This window comes from Antedon bifida, chromosome 4 (genome assembly GCF_963402885.1).
Source record: "Antedon bifida chromosome 4, ecAntBifi1.1, whole genome shotgun sequence".
NCBI classification, from domain to species: Eukaryota; Metazoa; Echinodermata; class Crinoidea; order Comatulida; family Antedonidae; genus Antedon; species Antedon bifida.
In genome coordinates, this window is record NC_136229.1 from 6,682,658 (window position 1) to 6,706,668 (window position 24,011).

Consider the following 24,011-nt stretch of genomic DNA (forward strand, 5'->3'; position numbering starts at 1 on the left):
AACTGAGCATGCGTAGTAAGTGTGAATTGCGGTGTGGAGTATGACCCCCCATGACCTCATTCCCATCGGTCTCAGCGAATATAAAGATGGCGACTTCTATGAATTGGATTGGTAAGTTGTGGTTTATTAAACAGTTTTAACACAGCATTCGAAGAATTGATCTGTTGAAACGGAAAACCATCATTGTTTTAATTTTTTGTGTAAACGATTATGAGCAAAAATAGGTTTATTACTTTTTGTAGAAATTGAGTAGGCCTAAAATGAAGCATTCTGAAATCATGACCGGTCGTAATTAAAAATAAAATATCACTCACGGCACGGCCGGCAGCAGCCAGCCGGGTAGGTGAATGAACACAAATCTGTTGAAACATTCTTCAGTTCAGTAGAGAGTATATAGCCTACTAGGCCTAGATCAAAGAAATACTCATAACGGGAAAAACTGGTCTCTAACTGTAATTTTAATATTGTAAGTAAATATCTTAAAATAATCCAATCCAATTAACTATTTTATTATCCTACAAAAATAAGTTCCTCTTAGTTAGGATTGCTCCTGCTGCCCTCTATGTTTCTTTGCACATGTACTGCTAGTCTGGTGCCTGCTGCTAGGTAAAAAAAAACACACACACCCACACAATTCAATTGATGCAATTTAGGCCATGAGAATGAATACTTCCACCGCCCGTATGCCTTAATATTCCCCGCCGAAAAAACTCATTATTTCCAAAAAAAATTTGGGAAAAAATAGTCTCATGTAGAAAAATATTTTAATATTCACTAAGCGATTTCGCCTAAAACAGCAATTCCAATTGGTTTGACAAGTTTGGGGGTTACGTAACCGCTGGACATGACGTTAACTTGTATATGGCGCAGTGCCGAAATAAAGTTTTGTCAAGAAAACTCAAACCAAAAATCCCGAAGTTGAGTATTGCAAAATCAGTGTCTGTCATGTGAAATAAAATAATGAATAATGAAAAAAGGCCTCCTCTATTTTCAAAATCCCTCGGACGGTAAACCGGATTATTCATTCTTATGGCCTTTACGTTTAGAATTAATTTACATAGTTGATCACAACATTGATAACAATTTTGTTATTGTATTTATGTTTATTATTGTTGTTGTTAGTAACTTTAAGTATCTAGGCACAGTAATCGATGATAAACTTAATTGGAAGGAAAACACTAAGTTAGTTACCACAAATTGTTATAAACGACTGTACTTTTTGAGAAGATTGAAGAAATTTCATGTGTGCAATAGGATCTTGACTTTATTTTATGAATCTGTTATTTTATCTGTTTTAACTTTTAATGCAATAGTTTGGTTCAACAATTTAAACCAGCAATGCATGAAAAAAGTACAAAGAATAAGTAAATCTGCCAAAAAGATAATAGGAAACGATATTAAGAAATCAGATGAAGTTGTTAACAACGCACTTACAAATAAGCTTAAAGTTATTATGTCAGATGTTAGCCACCCCCTTAACCAGTACATTACGTTAAGCCGGTCTGGGCGCATTACATATCCTCGCTGGAACACTGAACGCCTACGTAGATCCTTTCTCCCATCTGCTATGAGGCATTTTAATTTAAGGTGGAAACGATAACTGCAATAAGTATTTTAAATCTGTATTTTTAACTCATTTTGTACTTTTTGTGTCCTCTTTTAACTTTTTTATATAACATCTTGTTCTCTGTTTTATGTGATTTTATTCTTTTTTACTGTTAGTGCGACAATGTTTTTAGACAATTTTAATGTGTGTACTTTCAGCCAAAGTTTCAAGCCATTTATGAGTTTGACAATAAAGTTTATTGAATATATTGAATATTGAATATATTGAAAGTTATTGTAATAACAAAGGCCTATTATGTGTCTGTTTCTGCTGCATATCCTCAAAATACGGTATAACAAAATTTGTTAGTATCCCGTTTCTGCTAGAATTACTATCTTGGATGGTCGTGTTAAAATTCATCTTTTTTACCCAACCTGCCTTTCGAATTATTCCTTCCTTGCCGAATTAGAATTTGTTATCTTTGGAAAATCAGAAAATCAAAATATACAGTATTTTTTATTGGCAACAGAAACGGGTACCCAAAATACGGTATAAATTTATAAATACCGTATTTTATCCACAAATTTGGTGGCGAAAATACGGTATATTTTTATGAGCCCCACTTCCGCTGCCAAAAATATACCATAATTCTAAAAATACAATATTAAATAGAGTATTTACTGGGCAGCAGAAACAGGGCCATTGATGTTACATTACTGTAACTGATAGCAATTATTATTTAAAATTAGATTAGATATAAATCTTGGAATCTTAAATTTTAATTTGGTAAAAAGTGTCGTTAAAAAATTATGAAAGACAGACATTTATCCTTTGAGTTATATATTTTTATTGTAAATTTTCAATAAAAGACATGTTTCCAATCAGCAATGCTGTCGGTGTACCTTATGTAACATGCCAAAATGGTGAAACATATATAACTTTAACATTATTTGCAACGCCCAAGCCTCGCCCACATTGTAGCCAAATTGTACGTTTAGAAAACAAAGCCAAAACATTTTAATGTATTGTATCAAACATTGCAATTAAAGAAACCTATTAATTTTTACACAAAGCTCATTGTACTGTTAGTACATTATAGCACCATTATATATATATAACTTTTCCATTCATTAGAACTAATATCGAACTGTATGTGATGCATTATTAACCAATCATATGGCAATAATACACTCAGGTGTGTTATATGATTCCCAATCTCATGGTACAGTACTACACAATGTTGACCAAATTATAGAATAGAATTACACAGTATGTACAAAAACAAATCATAGAAAACCTATGAAATATTTATAAATATTATACAGTATTATAAAATAATGTTAAGTTAATAAAGGCATTTTCTTTTATTAATAATAATAGTATGGTTATTAAAATTAAAGCTCTGTAGACAACACTGATAAAATGTATGTACAGTATTCATGTTTATATTAAAATAGATTGCAATAAACAGATTGCTACAGTAATATTGAACTTGCATTAACAATTAATACTTTACAATCCATTAAAAAATTATTTACAATTAGATTATAAATTTACCTTCAAAATTGGAAACGTGTCTTTAGCCAATTACGTCAGAACCATGTCATATTCAGAATTTTGTCTACATTTTATAGTTTGACCTCATATTGTGAAAAAGATACTGTACAGCAGTGCCACTAATTTACTTTTTTTAGCCTGTACAGACGTTCCGCGGTGTGACTTGAGAAATAAAAAAAACCAAGATAATCCGTTGACATGTATCATGTGCGTTACAAAGGGGAAACCTTGGACTGCGCTGAATTTCGGCAGATCATCAGTGCAATTTTACCCTCCAAAAAAATTACAATGCAATTTCCGAGGACCTATAGTACAGGTCCATTTTCTTAAATATTTTCTTACCTCAGCCCCAACCATGGTGGGGCTGAGGGGACAGACTATTCTATTACGTTTTTTCCAGTTGGGTTGTTAATTTTAGGCTGCGAAATAAATTTGCAGAATGCTGGCCTAGACTATCTTCATCATTTTCATTTTGACGATGTTTGCTTCAGGTCATAGGTTGGCATGTACATCAACTGCGGTCATATTTAAAAAAAATTTTGATCTTAAATCACAAGGAAAAGCCATAATTCGCCAAAATGATGGAATTAAAATCTTACATTTTAATCTGGTAAGTGTCATTGAAAAAGTAATTGTTTGAATCTTTTTTTGCCTTCTCCTCTTTTGTTGCCTCCTCGTCTTTTGTTTTTTCTGCTGTGGTCTGTTGACTTGTTAGTGCTTCGTTGTTTTTGATGTCATAATAAATGGCTTCTTCACTGGATTCCATCTGTTGGAAGGGTTGTGTAATCATTGCATTATGTTGTCGATGTAGTCTGTTTGAGTCCATATTGTTCAAAGTGTCCAAGTCGTTATTTCTTTGAAAATACACTTTTTCCGCTTTGCTGTTACGTTCTATCTTGAGTAGATAAAGTAACACAAACACAATGATAATCAGTATACTGGTACTTGCTGCTAGTACGATTATTGTAATGTTTTTGCCTTTTTGACAATCAGGTGTCTCTGGTCCGATCTCTGACGTTGTTTTGATTGTGAATTCCATCTCGTCTGAACTCTTCTGAACATCCGTAGTCACCAGACATTCAACAGTGTAATTACCAGCTGTTAAATTTTTTAAGCATATTTCATCTTTATCAATGTTTCGTTCATCTCCGTTGAAAGTCCAGACGTATCTTTTTAAATTAATCAATGCACCTTTTGCGTAGCACTTGAAGCAATTGCGAATCTCAGGAACTTGAGGGGTTTCATAGAACCCTTTGACGTCCACCATCAATTTAGGATGAACCTCCATTATCAATGTGTAGCACTCTGTAGTAGAAGTTTCATTACTAGAAATTGTAACACAGTAGAAAAATATACCTTCTCCAGAATAGAACCCTTTGAAACTCTGATCATGAAAATTACCAATGTCTGTAGAATAAGAATGTGTAATGTTGAAGCTTCCTTGAATCCATCCGCTTGTGATTTCTTTGATGTCAGTTGTTTCAGTTGGTTTACATTGTATTACAAATTGATCACCTTCAATGATATCTTTCCAACCTTCACATTCAACAGATGTAGCCTCTTGCCCTTTATGTGGCTTCCATTTAATTTCTTCATCGTTGGAAAACAAATATTGTTTGTTATCATCATCATAACAAGTACGTATATCTTTACCTTGACCAAATGATATGATAAGTGGACAGTTCACATTCATTATCTTTTCTACCACATTTAAGTTAAAGAAATTGTAATAGTAATTGCCATCGTATAGTTTAAAATCTTCTGCTGTTAAACCAATCTTATACTCTTGACTTGATTGTATAATGTTCACAGGTTGGTTTGATGGATAATAATAATATCTATCAAACAGAACATTCTTTGCTTTAATTCCATGTATGAACGTCAGCAAGTAGATTACAATGAGGCGATAACAAGTTTTAAAATTCATTGTAAGGTTTTCACAACTAGTGTTCTGATGGTGACAACTGAAGGAAACTAAATAAACTATTATATTTATATACCTTTTACCAAGCAGGATACAGGTATGAACATTTCCTACTAATAGTAATAATGATTTATGGTCTAAAATTAAAACATACAGTAACTCGTATGACGATACCATTATGTGTAAACTATTTTAAACATTAATACAATTGACTGGAATTATACTGTGCTTATGTTTTCAACTGGCCTCAGGAGAATGGAGCTGAGTGTAGATGGATCTGTATCTTTTCCTAGTACTCTATAGTCTAACTATATAAAAGCATATTTGTGAAATGGAGCCGTAGCTTTGTGGTTTAGATGCTCAGCTACCCTACCTCAGGGTCATGGGTTCACATCTTGTCAGATGCCATGTATGAACGTTAGCAAGTAGATTGCAAAGAGGCGATAACAAGGTTTAAAATTCATTCACTACAGTAGTGTTCAGATGCTGAAAAGGCTGACGGGAACTAAATACAATATTACTGTATATTTATAACAGGAAGCAGGATTTTAATGGTTTTCCAACTAATAATGATTTTTATTAATGGCTTTAATGCACACACCGGATACTCATGGTCATTGACCATAGATATCTGGCTTTTCCAGGAGGCTTGTCTCCAAACTGTCATAAAGATAAAAAAATAAAAATTTAAAATATTTGTTTTTAAATACACATTTTATAATGTGATACTTCTTCGAGTTAAGGTTTGTTGAAATAATATCTTATCTAATTTTAATTAAATAAACTATATTCACAAATTCTGCAACACCACATACTATAGGAACGAAATGTTTAGCATACATTTTTATTTTTTCTTGGCAGATTTAAGGGACAAGTTACGAAAATGGCGGGAAGAGAACTCGCGGGAGAGTGAAGCTATAGTAGAGCATGGCGAAGTTTTGATGGCACATCATAGTCACAAAATGGGGGATGAAAGTGGGTATTGTTTTTATTAAACGCATAGATGTATTTTTTAAAACTTCAACTTCCATGAGGAAAGATTATAATACTGCCATATATAGTTAACTGCATGAAATAATTTTACATTCTCAGGCAGGAGGATATTATTATCAGAAAATACAATTACCGCTATTAATATATTTGTTTTTACATTCGATACAAATGGGCATTGCCTTCTATTGGAACCAAACATAAGGGTTTCTATCAACATTAGATTTTCCATAAATGATGTGTTAAAATGAGGAGAAGAGGTTAAGACAGTGGAACCGTAATACCTACCATAACATTGGCAAGGAGGTTCAAGCCTCACTCACTCCATGGTTCTGGTGGCAGAACAAGTCTTCTTGGATAAGGACTCCAGTGTACACATCTAGCTCATGTGCACTTTAAAGAACCTAGTATATCTTTTAAGACAAGTAGAAAGTTACCCCGGTGTACTACACACAGCCACTGTCACATACAGACCATCATCATTTTTTTTTTTTTTTTTTTTTTTTATTATACCATATTTATTGAGGGTGGTCCATCCAGCAATTGCTGATCATTAGGGACCCTCAAGATGCTCTACATAAACAAAGTCTTATTACAAGTCTTTGGGAGTGGAGTTGTAATTTTGTCCTTAGAAAAAATCCTGACATGTGACCGGACTTGAACCAGGACCCTTGGAGTGGTAGCCAAGCATTATAACCACCAAGCCACAACTCCACTTCCAATCATGAAGGCCCCTTGATTGTCACCCTCTATAAAATAAGGTAAAATAAAAATAAAAATATTATTTTTAATATTGATTAAATAAACCTTTTTCATTTTGTAGTTTGGATTGTCTATGAGCAGTTATGTATAGCGGCACTGGATTGCTGTAGAATGGATCTCGCAAATCATTGTATTTCAACGCTTGAGTCTAAGTTTCCAGATAGTGTGAGGGCATGTAGGCTGCGAGGAATGCGATTTGAAGCCGAGGAAAGGTAGAGAAATCATCAAAATAAATGTGATATTATCTATTATTATATGTAAATTAAGTAACAAATTGAATATTTGAATTGTAAAATCAAATTAAGATTCAACTAATTTAAGTTTGTTCAAGCTCAATAGCTTCATATTAATGAATGAATTTGTATTTTTAATTATTTTGTTGTACTTTTTTACACTTTAATGTTCCTCATAATTATAACTCAATTCAGCATTTTGCTTTATGTTTTAATATATTGAATTTGAATAAATACCAATATATAATAATCAACTTTTTATCAAGTGCACTTATTATTAGATGGACATCAGCTTTGACCGTCTATTGCTTTATGGAAGTGATTAAGTTATACATTAAATGTTTTTTTCAGATATAAAGAGGCAATTGAATTGTATGATGGCCTATTAAAAAAAGATGAAGCTAATTCAGTAAGTAATTTGATTTTAAAGAGGAATCTGGGGAGTAAATTCTCCAAACTTGTGATTAAGTTTCATACATAGATGTATTATACAAACAAACATAATCAGGTAATAGCAGCAGGACAGACTCATAAAAAAGGCCATATTCATATTTTGAGTCATGGTTTTAAGTTGGAGTTAACTCTCTAGTTGTAATATAACTCTATAGAACCACTTGACCTAATTTTATGTTCAAGATAACCATATAAGGTATTTTTCCTTATTCCTGTACCAGATAATTATACTGTTTCATTTTTATAGCAAATAAGGAAGAGGAAAATTGCAATTTCAATAGCACAGGGACATAGAGAAGATGCTATCAAGGAGTTAAATATTCATTTAAAACAGTAGGTTCAAAGATAAACACTACATTGCATGATGGGAAGAGATACACATGGGCCATGGAATAAACAAAAAAAATGATGAAATACATTGTTTGTAATGGGAATGATGAACTTTGATACGGGAGGTGTCCACTTACGGAAGAATTTGCCTATCAATTTAAATTTCATCTTATCTTTAATTACGCTGCTTTCTTAGAAAAATGTAAAATGATCTACAAATCTTTTGTTTCATAATTTTCCGGCTTGGTGGTTATGATGCTTGGCTACCAATCCAAGGGTCAAGGGTTCAAGTCCTGTCATATATCAGGATTTTTTCTAATGACAAATTACAAAGACTTTGTTTAGGTAGAGCATCTTGCCACCTTTAAGAAGGATAGTTAATGAATTCCCTTATGGTTGTCCTTGGCAATTTGCCTAAATATAAAAAAAAAAGTTTCTATCTTGCTGAAGAATGACCGTTTTTAATGAAAATAATTACTAATAATGATTCCTTTGCCATAAAATATTAAGCCTAGGCCTAGTAAATTATTAGAAGTGAATAGAATTTACAGAACAAAGCAATATTTCTGGCAATAATTCTACAGTTTACAATAATAATAGTACTTATTCGTCTTCACCGAGAGATTTAAACCGGCTTTCATAATTTTGTACGTTATTATACTATAATAAATAAATAATATAAGTACATTGAGAACAGTAATTTTTGGGTGGTACTCGACCCCATGACCTCCAGATCACTAGTAGTCTAGTGTTCATACCTCCAGATCACTAGCCTGGCGTTCATACCTCTAGACCACCGAGCTTGCGCTGATGGCTAGTGGTTAGATTTGAGCCCAAGTAAGCAGCGGGTACTGCACCAACAGAATTGTAATTGTATTTAACTACTGTAGAGTAGCTTTGTTTAGCCTTTTAGTAAGTGTTCTCAATGTACTTAGTACAAAATTAAGTCAGAGTAGGCCAAACATCTGACCAATTACTCAACCCCTGGACACAAAGCTATTTCACAGTAGTTAAATATATTGATCATTTTGTTGTTATACATTGGTGTTTTTTTTTTCAGATTTATGGGTGATCAAGAGGCATGGAAAGAATTAGCAGATTTATATATATTGGAACAACAGTAAGTCTATCTGTCTGTCTCTTTATTATCCTCTACCAATAAGTTGTGAATTAGATGCACATCAAATATTATTATTGATCGTTCCGAGAAATAGGTAACCAACAATATGATGGAACCATGTAATAATAGTAATTTATCTTTATATCCTGTTACCAATTGTTTCTTTCTTGTAAATAAAGGAGGTAGAAAAAATAAAAAAATTATTTACATCATTTTACATAATTACATCAAACCAACAATATAATAGAACCATATAATAATAGTAATTTATTGTAAACATCACAGTGGCACACTTTATTGATAAATGTGCGTCCAAATAATAACTTAAAATGAATCAAACGATTAAAGATATATTGTTCCACTGAAAAAAAAAAATTACACATAATAGTTATTCATTTTGAAAATGATTTACCTAAAAAACTGTAATTTACAGGTAAAGCAAAAAATAGTCAAATTGTCTGTCAGAATTTTTTTTGGCTAAATTCAACTCTTTATAAATAAAAGTCTGATGTATTAAATTTTATTTTTCATGATTTTGGGGAACAATCATTAAAATGACTCAAAACTAAAACATAAGGCATACAAATATATATATATTAATACAACAGTCATTACAAAGCAGGTCATACACAAGGTAAGAACAATTCGCAAAAGAAAGGGAAGTAATTTTAAAAGAATCAAAACCAAAAAAACATCATTTTTACATAATATTTCAATATACCACAAGTATGTGGAATATTGTCTTATTTATGGATATTTTATAATGAAATTTCCATAAAAGAACAATTTTGTCCTTCCCGACAAAACAGAAGTGAGGTAATTAAAAAAAAAACGTATCATGTATTTTGTTATACATATAAGGTCATTATTATTATAAGTATTTTATTTTTCGAAGAAATAACGCCAGATTGCGTGTCTGGATCTGCCTCCGGTGTTGGGTGTGGCCGTGTGACTCGTGACTATAGTTTCCTCCGCCACAATAACGAGAGGTTATGTGGTCGATCGTGTGTGGGTGTTTGTTTCTATATTTCTTATTTTGAGAATTACACAAAAAGTTATTGCCCAAGTTTTAAAAGATTTTAAAGGATGGTTTTATAGCTGTATGTGAACACGTCATTAAATTGTCATATTCATAGGCGGAGGTTTTGCACTTTCTGAAATATTGTCAATTCTGTAGGAAAATCTGACCTAATTTGTTATAATGGTTGTAACAATTGTAGTTTAAAATATGTTTTATGGTCACACTAGGTGATAGGGTATAGTGGCATTGATTAATTATAATTATTATAATATGTATAATATATCATAGATGTGATTCTTGTCCCTGTCCCTTAAGCTCTGTCTACACTATCAAACTAGTTTGGTTAAAAAAGTATGATGTCCATATATGGGCACATCACATTTTTTTGTCACATAAAGTTTGATAGTGTAGACAGAGCTTTAGGCTATGCAGCTCTATTAGAGGATAACCCATCCAATAAAAAAATGTAAGAAAAAATCTGGAAACCACTTATTATTTATAGACATCATTTAGTTGATTTATAAATGCATTTTCCATTTTTTGTTTTTGACATAACTACACATGCTAATTAGCATATTATATATATAATACAATATATATATAAACAAAATAGGCATAGAACATTAATACTAAACCGCCCGGTGATATACTGATATTTAATTAATTAATTTGAAACGATACGATAAGGAAATCTGTGAGAATGAGAAAAAGTCGCCCCAACCGAGATTCAAACCCAGACCTTCTGCTTGATATGTAGATCTCCTAACCATTAGACCACTGGGGCTTTCATGGTATAGTTCAAACCCGATTGGATAGCGACTCTTTAACATTCTCGGCGTGGTACAGCGGAACAGCACTAGTCCCTCAATACGCATGCACACCAGAGATCAAATTGATACGCCCTCATTTATCATATATATAATATATATATATTCAGTTATTTGCCTTTGGATTTTTAATATATACGGTATTATATTTATATTTAATAAAATTAATATTTACTTCATGTAATGAACTGTCATTTATTTTTGTATAGTTATGACAAGGCTGTTTTTTGCTATGAAGAATTAATGCTTAATAACCCGCACAATCATCTCTACCATCAACGATATGCAGAGGTAATGTTTTTTTTAATACTCGGTATTATGCACTGATGTGGTCAGAACCATATGATAAATATTTGCTGATATTAAACAATTACATAGCCATTTTGTGTATAAAGTCAGAAACAAAGTTCCTAGGCAGTGTTTTTTATTAATCAGGGTCCAAAAGAGTGCACCCATGCACAAAGATTGTAGGCCGAGTGAGTGTTTGCGAATAATGCTTTAAAAATTAATATTTTACCAATACAATATATACTTTTAGGCCTAATGAGGTATGAGAAAATATAGGGAATTATTCTCTGGTGTGTTGTCATATTAGGCACTGCAGTATTTTTTTATTAGGATATATCGTATTTTGTATCTTTTTCTTCCCAAATTTTTTGTTACTTATTTCTGGGAACCTAGGCGTAAAGTTTTATACTTATATAGGTTTCCTTCCACAAATACTATGTTTTTATTAATTATTATCGTACGTGTTTATATAATTATTATTGTTATTATGTGGAGAATATTTATTGAATAATGAATAAACGAATTAATGAATAATATACAAGTTCATGTATAGCACCGAAATTCCGACGAATGAATCATTGGACTCGGATGTTACACCTTTCAACTACATCTTCTAATCTCCCATCTACTTTAAAGCGCACTCTCATCTGTCCACGACACAGTGGATGTGTGTGAACTAGTACACCGAGGTAACCCCCTACTCGTCTCGAAAAATGTACTAGGTTCTTTAAAGTGCACACGAGCAATGTGTGTACACTGAACCTATATGGTTTATAGTCCTTATCCGAGAAGACTTGTTCTACCACCAGAAACATGGAGCAATTGAGCCTCGAACTCCTTGACGATGTTGTGGCTGGATTACGGTTCCACTGTCTTAACCGCTCGGGCACTCGCTCATGTGGCTGCCATCAGTGTGTATCTAGTAATCTGAGATCCATCTTATGCAGTATACATTTTTTATTAGAATTGCTCGATTTTAAATGCTTGAATGTTTTTTTTTCTTCATAGCTTAAATACACACAAGGTGGTGCAGAAAATATGGAAATAGCAAGAAAGTATTTTGCCCAAACACTGAAGCTAAATATAAAAAATATAAGGGCTTTATATGGATTTTATTTGGTAAGAACATCATTTCATCAGTACATAGATGTAGCAAATTGTAATCAGTTACCTTGAATGGTACAGAATACTCATGACTTGAAATGTCTCTTTCTCCTGCAGGCAGCATGTAATCTAGGCTCTGCACCAAAGGCTAGCCCACAACAGAAAAAGGAAAACAAGAAATATGTAGATTGGGCACAGCAACAAATAAATCAACTATACAAGGTAGGTAATAATATACTGAACTAACTTGCCTGTACCTAAAGCTCTGTCTACACTATCAAACTTTATGTGACAACAAAATGTGATGTGCCTATTATATGAACATGATGATGTCATATCACTATTTTAAACGTATCACTTCCATATTTGGGCACATCACACTTTTTTTGTCAAACTAGTTTGATAGTGTACACAAAGCTTTATGGGGTGTTATTGATGGTTAGTCACAGTGTGGACATTCTGTATTTACTGATTTTGTCCTTTTCCATCTCACTATCTGTGTTAAGTAACATGAGCATGCTAAAAAGAGTAAAATACTATACAAATGTATAAACATATGGATGGATTCAAATAGTGCACATCACATGATGCAAATCAACCAATCAAATGGCTATAAACTTGACAATAGGTATGGTATGGTTGCAGATATAAATGTGTTATTTTGCTTTGTTGCTGTGAATCCCCTGAACTGCTTGTTGTCAAATAAATATATAAATTAAGTTAATAAAAATAATAACGTTTTTATAGACAAATGCTGACCAAGAGGAAAGTCAGAAATCCATGACTCACATGTTTCAAGCACTTGACATAAAGCCAGCAAATCCATGAAAACTGTCACCAAAAGCAAACCTCCAATCAGGAAACACTTCCATCTGTAACCAACCAATCAGGAAACACTTCCATCTGTATCCAACCAATCAGGGAATACTTTGTCGGATGTTGACTATCATCGATGAATGAACAAGAGTTTTTATAACAATTGTTGTTTGCGTTTGGTACAAAGAGAGTATATTGTTAGACATGGTTATAGACAGGCAACAGGTTTAAAAAAAAAAAAAACTCAACCTGGAAAACATAATGTACAAATTAAATATATAGACTAAAATAAACGATATAATCTTTTGTTTATTGGGCTGTCGTTGGGTACCAGTCATTACAATACATTTTTAAGATGAACAATGAAGATGTTAACAACTTCCCAGTGTTGTCAATTGACCAATAATGACCAATGAATAAGAATTATGGGATCTCGTGCAGTTTTTCTAATACATTTTTTATAGTACATTCCCAAATTTTTGAAAAAATATAAATGTAATTTCATACCTAAAATATTTGCTCAATCAAAAAACATAGGCAACGTAGGCTTTTCCTATGTAGCAGATATCTTTCCTGGACTCACAGTGAGTGTGCTAGGCCCAGTTCCCAAAGTGTAAAACGAAGTATCACCAATTAACGTCATACATACAGTGTAGTTCTTGATCAGTTACAGTGAGTAACTAAATATTATAAGCAAATTAATTTTGTAAGCCATTACATTGTAAATCAACTTTTTTAACACTATAGATCGTCAGCAGTTTGGAACAACAGATTTTGCCGAAAATGTCCAAAATGTCTGGACTTTGTACCCTTCAAAAATGTTATCACAGTGTTTTCTGTAAAGTTGTAATATACAGACTACAGTAGAACTGCTATTAAAAAGACACCTTTGAGATCCAATAAGGTTGTCCCCAGAATAAGGGTGGCCAGTGTTAACAAATATATTGCCTCTTTCATTTCATGGGAAAGTTTCCATTGATTAGTAGGTTCCCACTGTATTTACAACATATTTTACACAAGGTTATCTGTGATAGATTTAGAGAACGTACTTGTGGTCCTTGTCTATAGAAACTTATCACCATAAAGCTATATTCGCACCTGTTCCAATTCATGGAACAGAAGATGCTGCCATTAACAAAGAGGTGCCACAGAACAGGTGTGAATCTACCCTTAGAAAAGAAATGCATCACATCAATCATAGATTATTTATGTGATTGGAAATCAACATCACTTTTTTGAACAGAAAAACAAACAAAATATTTCAATTACACTTCTTTTATCCATTCAGTTCTCTAATACATTTGTGTAGTACTAGACAAATGGCAAGGTGTCTGCAGGTGTACATCACATTGGTAGAAAAGGGAATACAGTAGGACTTACATTTTACATAAGGTGCCAGGTCAAAATATCTACATAAAACATGGGATCCGTAACACCTAGGTTGATCTTAAATTGATCCCTCCAAGATATAGATTCTATATCTAAATATATATCATCTGTTTTGTTTACCTTACAGCTAGAAATGAACTTTTAACGATATGATACGATAGTATTTATTGTCATTTATACAACAAGGTACAAATGAAATTTGGTTGGTTGAAATGCGTGAAATCTACACCGAAAACAACATACTACTGCAGTATTACAAAAAATGATGTCATCAGTTATTTTTAGCATGCATAAAATGCATGTAACATGAAAGCAGGGTGTGAATATATGTCCTACTAGTATTACAGTGCATACACGGAAATACAGATTTCCTCTTTCACACGCATTTCACCAATTATGAGTAGCCGACAGAGAGGATATAAAATAATCATTTTTATTTCGTACGTCACAAACTCTATACAAGTTTGTAACTTATTATGATTTACTGTGTGTTATTGGTGCATGTGAGATGCAAATGTATTTATTATATGCTCAGATCCAATAATATATATGAATGGTGAATAAAACAATCAAGACAAATGAAATATATACTTTTTCATTGTTTATTTACAAAATACTAGATTTAAACTTAATACTTGCTTCTTATACAATTTGTAAGCTGTTTTAATTATTCAACCAGAGATACAGTAACCTCTCTATTTCAAGAATAGACATTATAGGTGAATGTAGACAATGGATAAAAAAAAAGACAAAATGTCCTAAGATGGTGGATACTAAAGTAGGTGAAAATTAAGAGTTGTAGCATTGAAGACATTTGAATCAATTCGGTGGAAATAGAAATAGTGGTGGAAATTTAGTCGTTATTATCCTTCTATCATAACCACTGTATGTTGTGTATTGTATAATAAATAAAAATATACCGATACACAACAGAACATATTTCCTAGAAGTACAACATTTTTGGTGTTTGTGATATATTTGTGAATCCAGTACTGTTCTGATCATACATTTTGATTCACTGATTTCAATTAATCAAGGGTGAATCTAAATCTATATATATCACCAAGTTTTTGTGACCTAAAAATGATTCTGCTTTTAATATCCAATACCAGATTTTCTTTAAATTTCTCTAAAGAGTATGAATCTTAACATGAATAATTATTTAGTTTAGTTACATTAGTGATTTAAAGTTTGACCATGATTTGCCAGGGTTGATCCCTGTGTGTGGTGTATGTTGCATTAGCGAGAAGATGCGGTCAGCCCTGTATTTACACTTATCGATGATGGGCTTTTTAGTATCTATGTTAAAACTTCTGATATCACAATATGTGTGTATTATGCATTATGAATTCAAGTTAGTTAATTCAATATCAATATTATCTTCATTAGTCAACTTTATAATAGTTTTATGGAAGATAGCTAGTGTGTTATTTCTTATTAAGTTAATGTATATACATAATACATTTCACATGAGTGTAGACCATGCGGTCTTTCACACTCAGGATTATTCGTTCCGCTTGACCAAGCAACAACATTATAGATAATCAGGTTCATGATCTTCAGTATAGGCAATACAGTACAGTGTATTATGTTAGATATAGTATCATGTATAATATTGCTATATTATTGTTTGTTTTCATTTGTTTATTAAATTTCAGTTTAAACCGTTTGCTCAACACAACGAGTTACAAGTTTCTGCTTTATTTGTCCCTTTCAAGTGACTGGAAGTTTAAAGTCTGTGCGAGTGGAAACTTGCAAGATGTCAGAAGTTGGATCATCAGTAAGTACCAAACCAAATGCAAGCTTTGCACAAGTCCGTGCCGATCTAGCTCGAAGGTTAATGTTGAGTTCGCAAAGAAAAGAGCCGCCCTGTTGAGGGTCCAAGCAATTGTCGAGGCTGATGTTAATCTCTTAAATGCTGAAGAAGATGCAGCGATTTGTCAGGCTGGAGCAGATTCATTGCTCGAAGAAGATGAAGATCTTAATGAGTATGATACATATAGCATCATTAGTGATGTTGAGAGTGACGATACTACCGAGCCTGTCAATCCTGAACCACAACCACCTTCAAGAAGCCACCCTCAGGAATATTCTCATATTCCGCCGCCACCGCTACCTTCAGGAATATATTCCGCCACCACCGACAAAAAGTTACTTTCAAGGATATATTCCTATTCCGCCACCACCGTCAAGAAGCCAACTACAGGACTATATAAAAACCCAATTCTACCTATACCTGTTCAAGAAGAGATTATTCCACCTCCACCATCTTATAGAGATGAAGCAGCAACCTATCAGCTTCACCAAACACAAACCGTAATGACACGGATAGGAAATGAATTCTACATCATAGCAATATGTCGCCCTATTGGGCTCCAGCATTGTCTTGTTAATGGAACTTGTTTATTTGTTTATTAAAGTTAAAGTTGACAAAGAGTTTGTTTGCTCATTTATGCTGGAGCCCCTTTGCATTTTTATCGTAAGTAGATTACCGTCATGCCTGCTGTGGAATGCCCGATAGAGGGCTGTGCCTACACAACTCCAGACCTTGGAGATGCTATAGTAGCTGCACTGATAACATCCCATTGTAACACACATGCTAGGCCTACAAACAGTGCACCTGTGGCTAAGGCTGAGAAAGTGAGAAGGCCTTGCATTACCTCAGGCCTGCAAATGGTCATACTTCACATCACGTTGGACAGATTATGTAGAAGCAACAAAAATAACAGGCCGTGACAAGGTCGTTCAGTTACTTGAATGCTGCGACGATACTCTACGAAAAGACCTAACAAGATCTGCAGGAGGAAGCCTAACCGGTAAGACTGAAGAAGAAGTACTGGCAGCCATAAAGAAACTAGCTGTCAGGCAAGAGAACACTATGGTCGCTAGAGTCGCTCTCCACAATATGCAACAAGACCGTTGTGCGATCCTTTGGTGCTCGACTTCGTGGGCAAGCGGGTGTTTGTAAGTTCATCGTTCCATGTCCAACCTGCTCCGTAGATGTGAATTACTCTGAAGCTATACTACGTGATGCACTTACTTGAGGAATTGAAGACCATGAAATTCAACTCGACCTCCTTGGTGACAAAAACCAGGACATGACGTTAGAGGAAGTCTTTCAATTTGTTGAGGCCACGGAAGCTGGCAAATGCTCTGCTTCACGCCTTCTTGACTCGGAGACAACATCATCTGCCCGAAGCTCATACACACGAAATAAAAAGGACATCCAAAAGGAAAGTCAGATGGCCAAATCAGAAGAATGTACATACTGTGGACAAAAAGGGCACGGAAAAAACCACAAAAATCAGAAGAACTGCATGCCAGGCCTATGGCCACACCTGTAATTACTGTAACCGTGAAAATCATGACGAATCAGTATGCCGCAACAAAGGCAAACAGCCAACGAACATTTGACGACAGTCCAGCCTCATATCGAGCATGGAAGATCTCTCTCTGTAACACAATCAAGGAGTTAAACGTACCGGTAAATCAAGAAATGTTGTGATGAAATGCGCGCATGGCTCGGAGAAAAGTCGAGAGCTTTGGTTGCACCATTACATTCCGTCTATATAGAAGATCCTTGTGAAGCACTACTACATGTTTGGAACCTGCTCGACGAGACATATGGCGCCCCTGAGGCGGTAGAACAAAGTCTTATAAGGAGATTTTTCTAAATTTAACATTAAAGATGTAGAAAAGCTACGTCAACTTAGTCACCTTCTTTTCGAAGTCCTTCATGTAAAGGACACAGGAAAATATCCGGGCCTAGGAAGTCTTGACTCATCGCAAGGAATAAACCATATTATTCAAAAACTGCCACTGAATCTTAGAGAAAGCTGCGCCATCACACTCGCACGCCCTCGTGTGTTGTTGTTGCAGTGCGCCACCTTGCGCCCTATCGAGCGACCTCGTGGTCGCCATACATATATATATTATGGGTTAGTTGGTTCTAGTAGGCTTAGTGTCGATTGATATTATTTTGGTTTATTAAAAGTGTTCATATCTACGTGAAAGTGATTAGTCTTTATTGCCGTGGTGGCAGTGCATTACCCACTACCGCGAAATCGCTTCAACAAAAAGAAGACAGAGACTTTTCATACCTTTACAAATCACTGAACATTTTTCTAGGCTCCCGGACTCGATCCCGAAGTCTAGCTCGCATAGGCTAGATAATCCGATATATCGATCGCACTCTGTCCTCAGCCGACACGTGAGTAAAGCGTTGCCTTGTTACGTTACCGTCTACTGCTCACAACATGGCTACTGCGAAAGCCCCAGAACAATGGCAACTTACCAAAAATGAAACAGTTAACTCCTTTGAAAACTGGCGACAGAATTTATTATATATTTTTTCTCTTGACGCTAATCTTTCACCATTCCTTGCTGACGCATTCACTTGGAAAATGAAAACCGCAGGAAACCCCACAAGGGGAATACTTGACGATGAGGACACTGTCTCAGCCACATCGAGAAAAACCTCGCACCAAAAAAATATTCAACTGGAATATAATGTTGAATCAAATCGCCTACTTTTGCCCAGTTATATCCAGGAATACTATTATAAAGCGATCGACATCTCTTTCTGACATCTGGCAAAAAATTTGCCAGCATTTTGGTTTCCAGTCTTTGGGAGCGCACAACTTGGATCTCCCAAACATCACTACGCTACCAGCCAAAAAACCTCAGGCCGACTCCAAAGCATGTCCCACAGCTATTTTCAACAAAGCACACTGGCCACAGGATAACAATTTCTCCAAACAAATGGCTCCTAACCAAGCCTTTAGTAAATCGTGCATTATGTGCCAATCTTATCAACGACCACACACTTCACACTCAGCAAGTCAGTGCAGATTTCTTCCAGCAGCTGATAGAAATAGTCTCGGCAATTCACATTTCGTACTCGCAGAGAACGACTATACTGCACTCCCTGACGAAGAACTTTGTATCGAAGACCTCACTCAAGGTCCACAACATGATCTGCCCACCGGCCTAATCGACAAACCAGCTTCAGCCAGCCGAGTCAATGTTATTCAAGCACCATCTTTGAACACATCTTTTCATCATTTCCCTGTGAAGGCGACACTTGACATTGATGCCACTACCAATTTCATTCCAGCATCACTTAGTTTTTTTGATTTGCCTATGACACTAGCAACTCAGATTGCCCAATTCTGTATACCATTGGACTTTTATTTCTGTATTCCAGTTACTTGTCCATATTCTTTTATTTTGCTTTTACTGTGTTTTTTATTTTTTCAATTTTTGAAAGAAAGGTGGAAGGAAGTGGCGGTTGCGCCATCACACTCGCACGCCCTCGTGTGTTGTTGTTGCAGTGCGCCACCTTGCACCCTATCGAGCGACCTCGTGGTCGCCATACATATATATATTATGGGTTAGTTGGTTCTAGTAGGCTTAGTGTCGATTGATATTATTTTGGTTTATTAAAAGTGTTCATATCTACGTGAAAGTGATTAGTCTTTATTGCCGCTGGGTTAAGAAAGGTTCAAGCTATAAGTCAACCCATGAAGTGTCATTCCCACCATTCAAGTTCTTTTGTGATTTTATACGATCAGAAGCAAAGATGAGGAATGATCCTAGCTTCTTAATGGCAACAAATAACATAGAAACAAAGAAATCCTTCAGTGCGGCAACATCAGCCAACAAGAACAATATCGTTTGCCTTATGTGCAACCAATCTCATTGGTTGTCTCAATGCCGAGAATTCAGATCAAAGTCTGTTGAAGACAGACTGAAGTTTGTGAATGAAAGGAAACTGTGTAGAAATTGTCTAACGCATGGACACTTTGTTTCTTCATGCCTAAAAAATGGGTTTTGCAAGTTGTGTACACTAAAACACTCAGGTTTTCTGAAAAAAATATTTGTTAGATTTACATAGAAAAAAATATTACGCTTAAGCAGTCTATACAATACATACTGATACCAAGAAAATGCAAATCTGTCCACTCAATCCCAAGTTATTAGCAAAAATGTTACCCCCTACCCCATTATTGTCAATGATTACTAATGACGAACAAGTTTCTTTATAATGCACAGCATATTCAATTTTGAAAAAATGTTAAATTCAATTTTCTTATTTATTGTGTCTATAGGTTTAAGAAAAAATTAGTTTGCATAAGATATCTTGTATTTTTGTGTTTAAAATTGAAATTTATAAGCTAATTTAGAAGAAATTGCATTTTTGATTAAAGGTCAGTGACCTTTTGACCTCTAAAGATGTCAATAAATGCGGGATTCATTTTTAAAAAGTATATTACATTTAGGCAATCTATACACTACATACTGATAGCAAGAAAATGCAAATCTGTTAACTAAATTGTAAATTATTCGCAAAAATGTTACCCCCTACCCCATAATTGAAACGATTACAAATTACTAAAAACAACAAATTTCTTCATAATACACAGTATATTCATATTTTGTTAATCTTTAACTTCAATTTTCTTGTTTATTGGGTCTATATGTTCATGAAATCATCAGTTTGCATATCATCTATTGTATTTTTTTTGTTAAAAACTGAAAGTTATAAGTTAATATTAGAAAAAAAATCATTTTTTATTAAAGTTCAATGACCTTCTGACCTCTAATGGCGTCAATAATTGTTGGATTTACTTATAAAAATATATTATGCTTAAGCAGTCTATACACTACATACTGACACAAAGAAAATGCAAATATGTTCACTCAATCCCAAGTTATTAGCAAAAATGTTACCCCCTACCCCAAAATTTTGTGTTGCATATTTTCCGTAGGCGGTGTTATATAATCCTAAAAATTGACTATTAAGCTGTACAATTGGCATTGCTATCATGGATTTCTGAAAAGAAGACATATTAAGCTTTCCAAAAATGTATGGTAGCATTTGCCACCAATTTGATACCGAAAAAATGTCTGGCCCATGGACTATAATGCAAATGCTCAATCAACTCAAACTCCAAAAGCACCTGAACACTCTTGGTGCAATAATCAACGATGATTCAAGGTCATCAATGGCAGTCAAAGGAAATGGTGTAAGAGTAGGTCTAGCTGTTGTACCTGTGAGAACTAGATGCATAGGAAGCCGAAAAACAGTGAAAACCTATGCTTTCCTTGACAATGGATCAACAACAACATTCTGCCCAGAAGAGTTGGCACATAAGCTGAATGCAAAAGGAAAGAAAGTTAAGCTGAATCTAACCACCATGACCGGACAAACCTCATCGCTGTCCAGCCTAATCTCTTTAGAAATCTCAAGCATGAAAGGTGATGCAGTATTCACCGTTCCCAGTGTACATACAAAGCCTTGCTTACCTGTGTCAAAGGGTTCAATTGCCACTAAAGATGACATACAGAACTGGGTTCACCTCGACGGCGTTAGTATAGACAGCATAGATGCTGATGTAGATCTTCTAATTGGCGGAGATGTACTAGAACTTCACCAACCTCATGAAGTCAAACCCTCAAAGAATGGAGGGCCATACGCTACCCGTACAGCACTTGGTTGGGTGGTAAACGGTCCATTAAGTTCAGCCAGATGGACGGAGATTTCAAATTCAAATCGACTAGTATCTGCACTAACAGACGAAAAACGATGTATTTCCACTTCATTGTGTGGAGGTGATCAGCAAAGAGCTCTTGGAGTTCATTGGTTTGTTGGACAAGATACACTCAGATACATCATTGCTTCAAAGAAGCAACCTAGTACGAGGAGAGGGATTCTGGCAGTCGTTGCGTCCGTCTATGATCCTTTGGGATTAATTACTCCATTTATTTTAAAGGCAAAGCTGCTACTGCGAGACCTGTGCATAAGTGGATGTAAATGGGACGAGCCTATCCCTGCAGATTTAAATACTAAATGGCAACATTGGCTTGCACAACTCCAGTGTCTAAAGAAGCTAAAAATACAACGTTGCTACAAACCATCAGATTTTGGTAAAGTTACATATAGAGAGTTGCATCATTTTGGTGATGCATCAGTTACAAGCTATGGAGCTGCTTCGTATCTCAGTCAGAGAGACGATAATGGAAACACCTGTGTGACGCTTGTAACTGCTAAATCAAGACTTGCACCTATTAAGACGCAAATAATACCTCGCTTAGAATTGCAAGCAGCTGTCTTGGCAAGTCGTCTCGACAGAATTGTTCGGAAAGTGGGATGTCCGCAGAGGACTTGATAAAGAGTGACATGTGGGATACAGGACCCAAATTTCTAATGAAAGAAGAAAATGAATGGCCGCAAACGCCTATCGACTTTACAAACATAACTGACGACCCAGAAGTAAAGTCTGTAAATGCTGTGATTGTCAATAAGGTTGACGACAGTGTAAACAAGTTGATCAACTCTGTATCTAATTGGATTAAATTGGTGAAGATTGTCGCTCGACTATTAAGATGGCGATACAAAACGAAGAAAAAAGGTGTAGAAATGAATCAATTTTTATCTGTTGCCGAGTGGAGAAATGCTGAGACAGCAGTTTTTAAGTATATTCAGAACCAAGTACTTGACACCGAATTGAAAGACATCCAAAACAATCAACCAATCAAAAAGGGAAGTTCACTTATAAAGATAGATCCAATCATTGTTGAGGGACTCATGCGAGTAGGCGGCAGACTGAAGAGATCTGAAATGAGTGATGAAGCAAAACACCCAATCATTTTGCCCAAGAACCACCATGTAACAGTGCTTATCCTGCGTTATCACATTACAGGTCATTCCGGTGTAGAACATACATTGGCTGTGATTAGACAAAGATTCTGGCCGATAGGCAGCAGAGTGATGTTGAAGTCCATTGTCAGCAAATGTGTGAAGTGCCGAAAACACAGAGCTCCTGTACTCCAGCAAAAGATGTCAGATTTGCCAGCTGACCGTGTAAAATCAATGTTACCCCCTTTTTCAAACGTAGGAGTAGATTGTTTTGGTCCATTCTATGTGAGACAAGGAAGATCGAGTGTGAAGAGATATGGAATAATTTTCACATGTATAAATATCAGAGCCATCCATTTGGAAATGTCAAGTTCCCTTGATACAGCCTCCTTCATTAATGCATTAAGGAGATTCATTGCCAGAAGAGGAACTCCATTGGATATCCGCTCAGACAATGGAGGAAACTTTGTGAAGGGCAACAAAGAATTAAAATCCGCTATGAAAGCTTGGAACCAAGAACATATTCACCAACATCTGTTGCAAAAACAAATAATCTGGAAGTTCACCCCTCCTTAGCCTCGCACTTTGGAGGCGTTTGGGAACGGTGTATATGGACCGTAAGGAAGGTTTTAGCTGCATTGACTAAGGAACAAGTTCTGAAAGACGAATGCTTAAGAACTTTATTCTGTGAAGTCGAAAACATCGTGAACAATAGACCAATGACGAAGGTCTCAGATGATCCAAAGGATTGTGAACCATTAACTCCGAACCATTTGCTATTGTTACGTAGAGGCTCTCAGCTACCTCCAGCTATAATCATGGAAGATGATGCCTATGCCACTAAACGTTGGCGTCAAGTGCAGTACATGGCTGAATTGTTTCGGTACAGATGGAAAAGAGAGTACCTACCCTCATTGCAGGAGAGACGTAAATGGCATCATAAGAATAAAAACATCAAAGTGGAAGATGTTGTTGTTGTTAATGAAGTAAAACCCCGGAATTGTTGGCCG

The 24,011-nt window shown here is 35.0% G+C and overlaps 2 protein-coding genes across 2 annotated transcripts; both read left to right on the forward strand.

Annotated features, from left to right (window-relative positions):
• The first annotated feature begins 44 nt into the window (after positions 1-44).
• Positions 45-14,944, forward strand: LOC144841526 (ER membrane protein complex subunit 2-like). Its single transcript, XM_078697886.1, has 10 exons — positions 45-111; positions 5,889-6,002; positions 6,841-6,991; positions 7,364-7,421; positions 7,713-7,798; positions 8,856-8,915; positions 10,973-11,054; positions 12,060-12,170; positions 12,273-12,377; positions 12,903-14,944. Exons 1-10 carry the CDS (start codon positions 51-53, stop codon positions 12,981-12,983), a joined length of 909 nt encoding a protein of 302 aa, XP_078554012.1. The 5' UTR covers positions 45-50; the 3' UTR covers positions 12,984-14,944.
• Positions 14,945-22,542: 7,598 nt separating this feature from the next.
• Positions 22,543-23,577, forward strand: LOC144839136 (uncharacterized). Its single transcript, XM_078694450.1, has one exon. It carries the CDS (start codon positions 22,543-22,545, stop codon positions 23,575-23,577), a length of 1,035 nt encoding a protein of 344 aa, XP_078550576.1.
• The last annotated feature ends 434 nt before the right edge of the window (positions 23,578-24,011 follow it).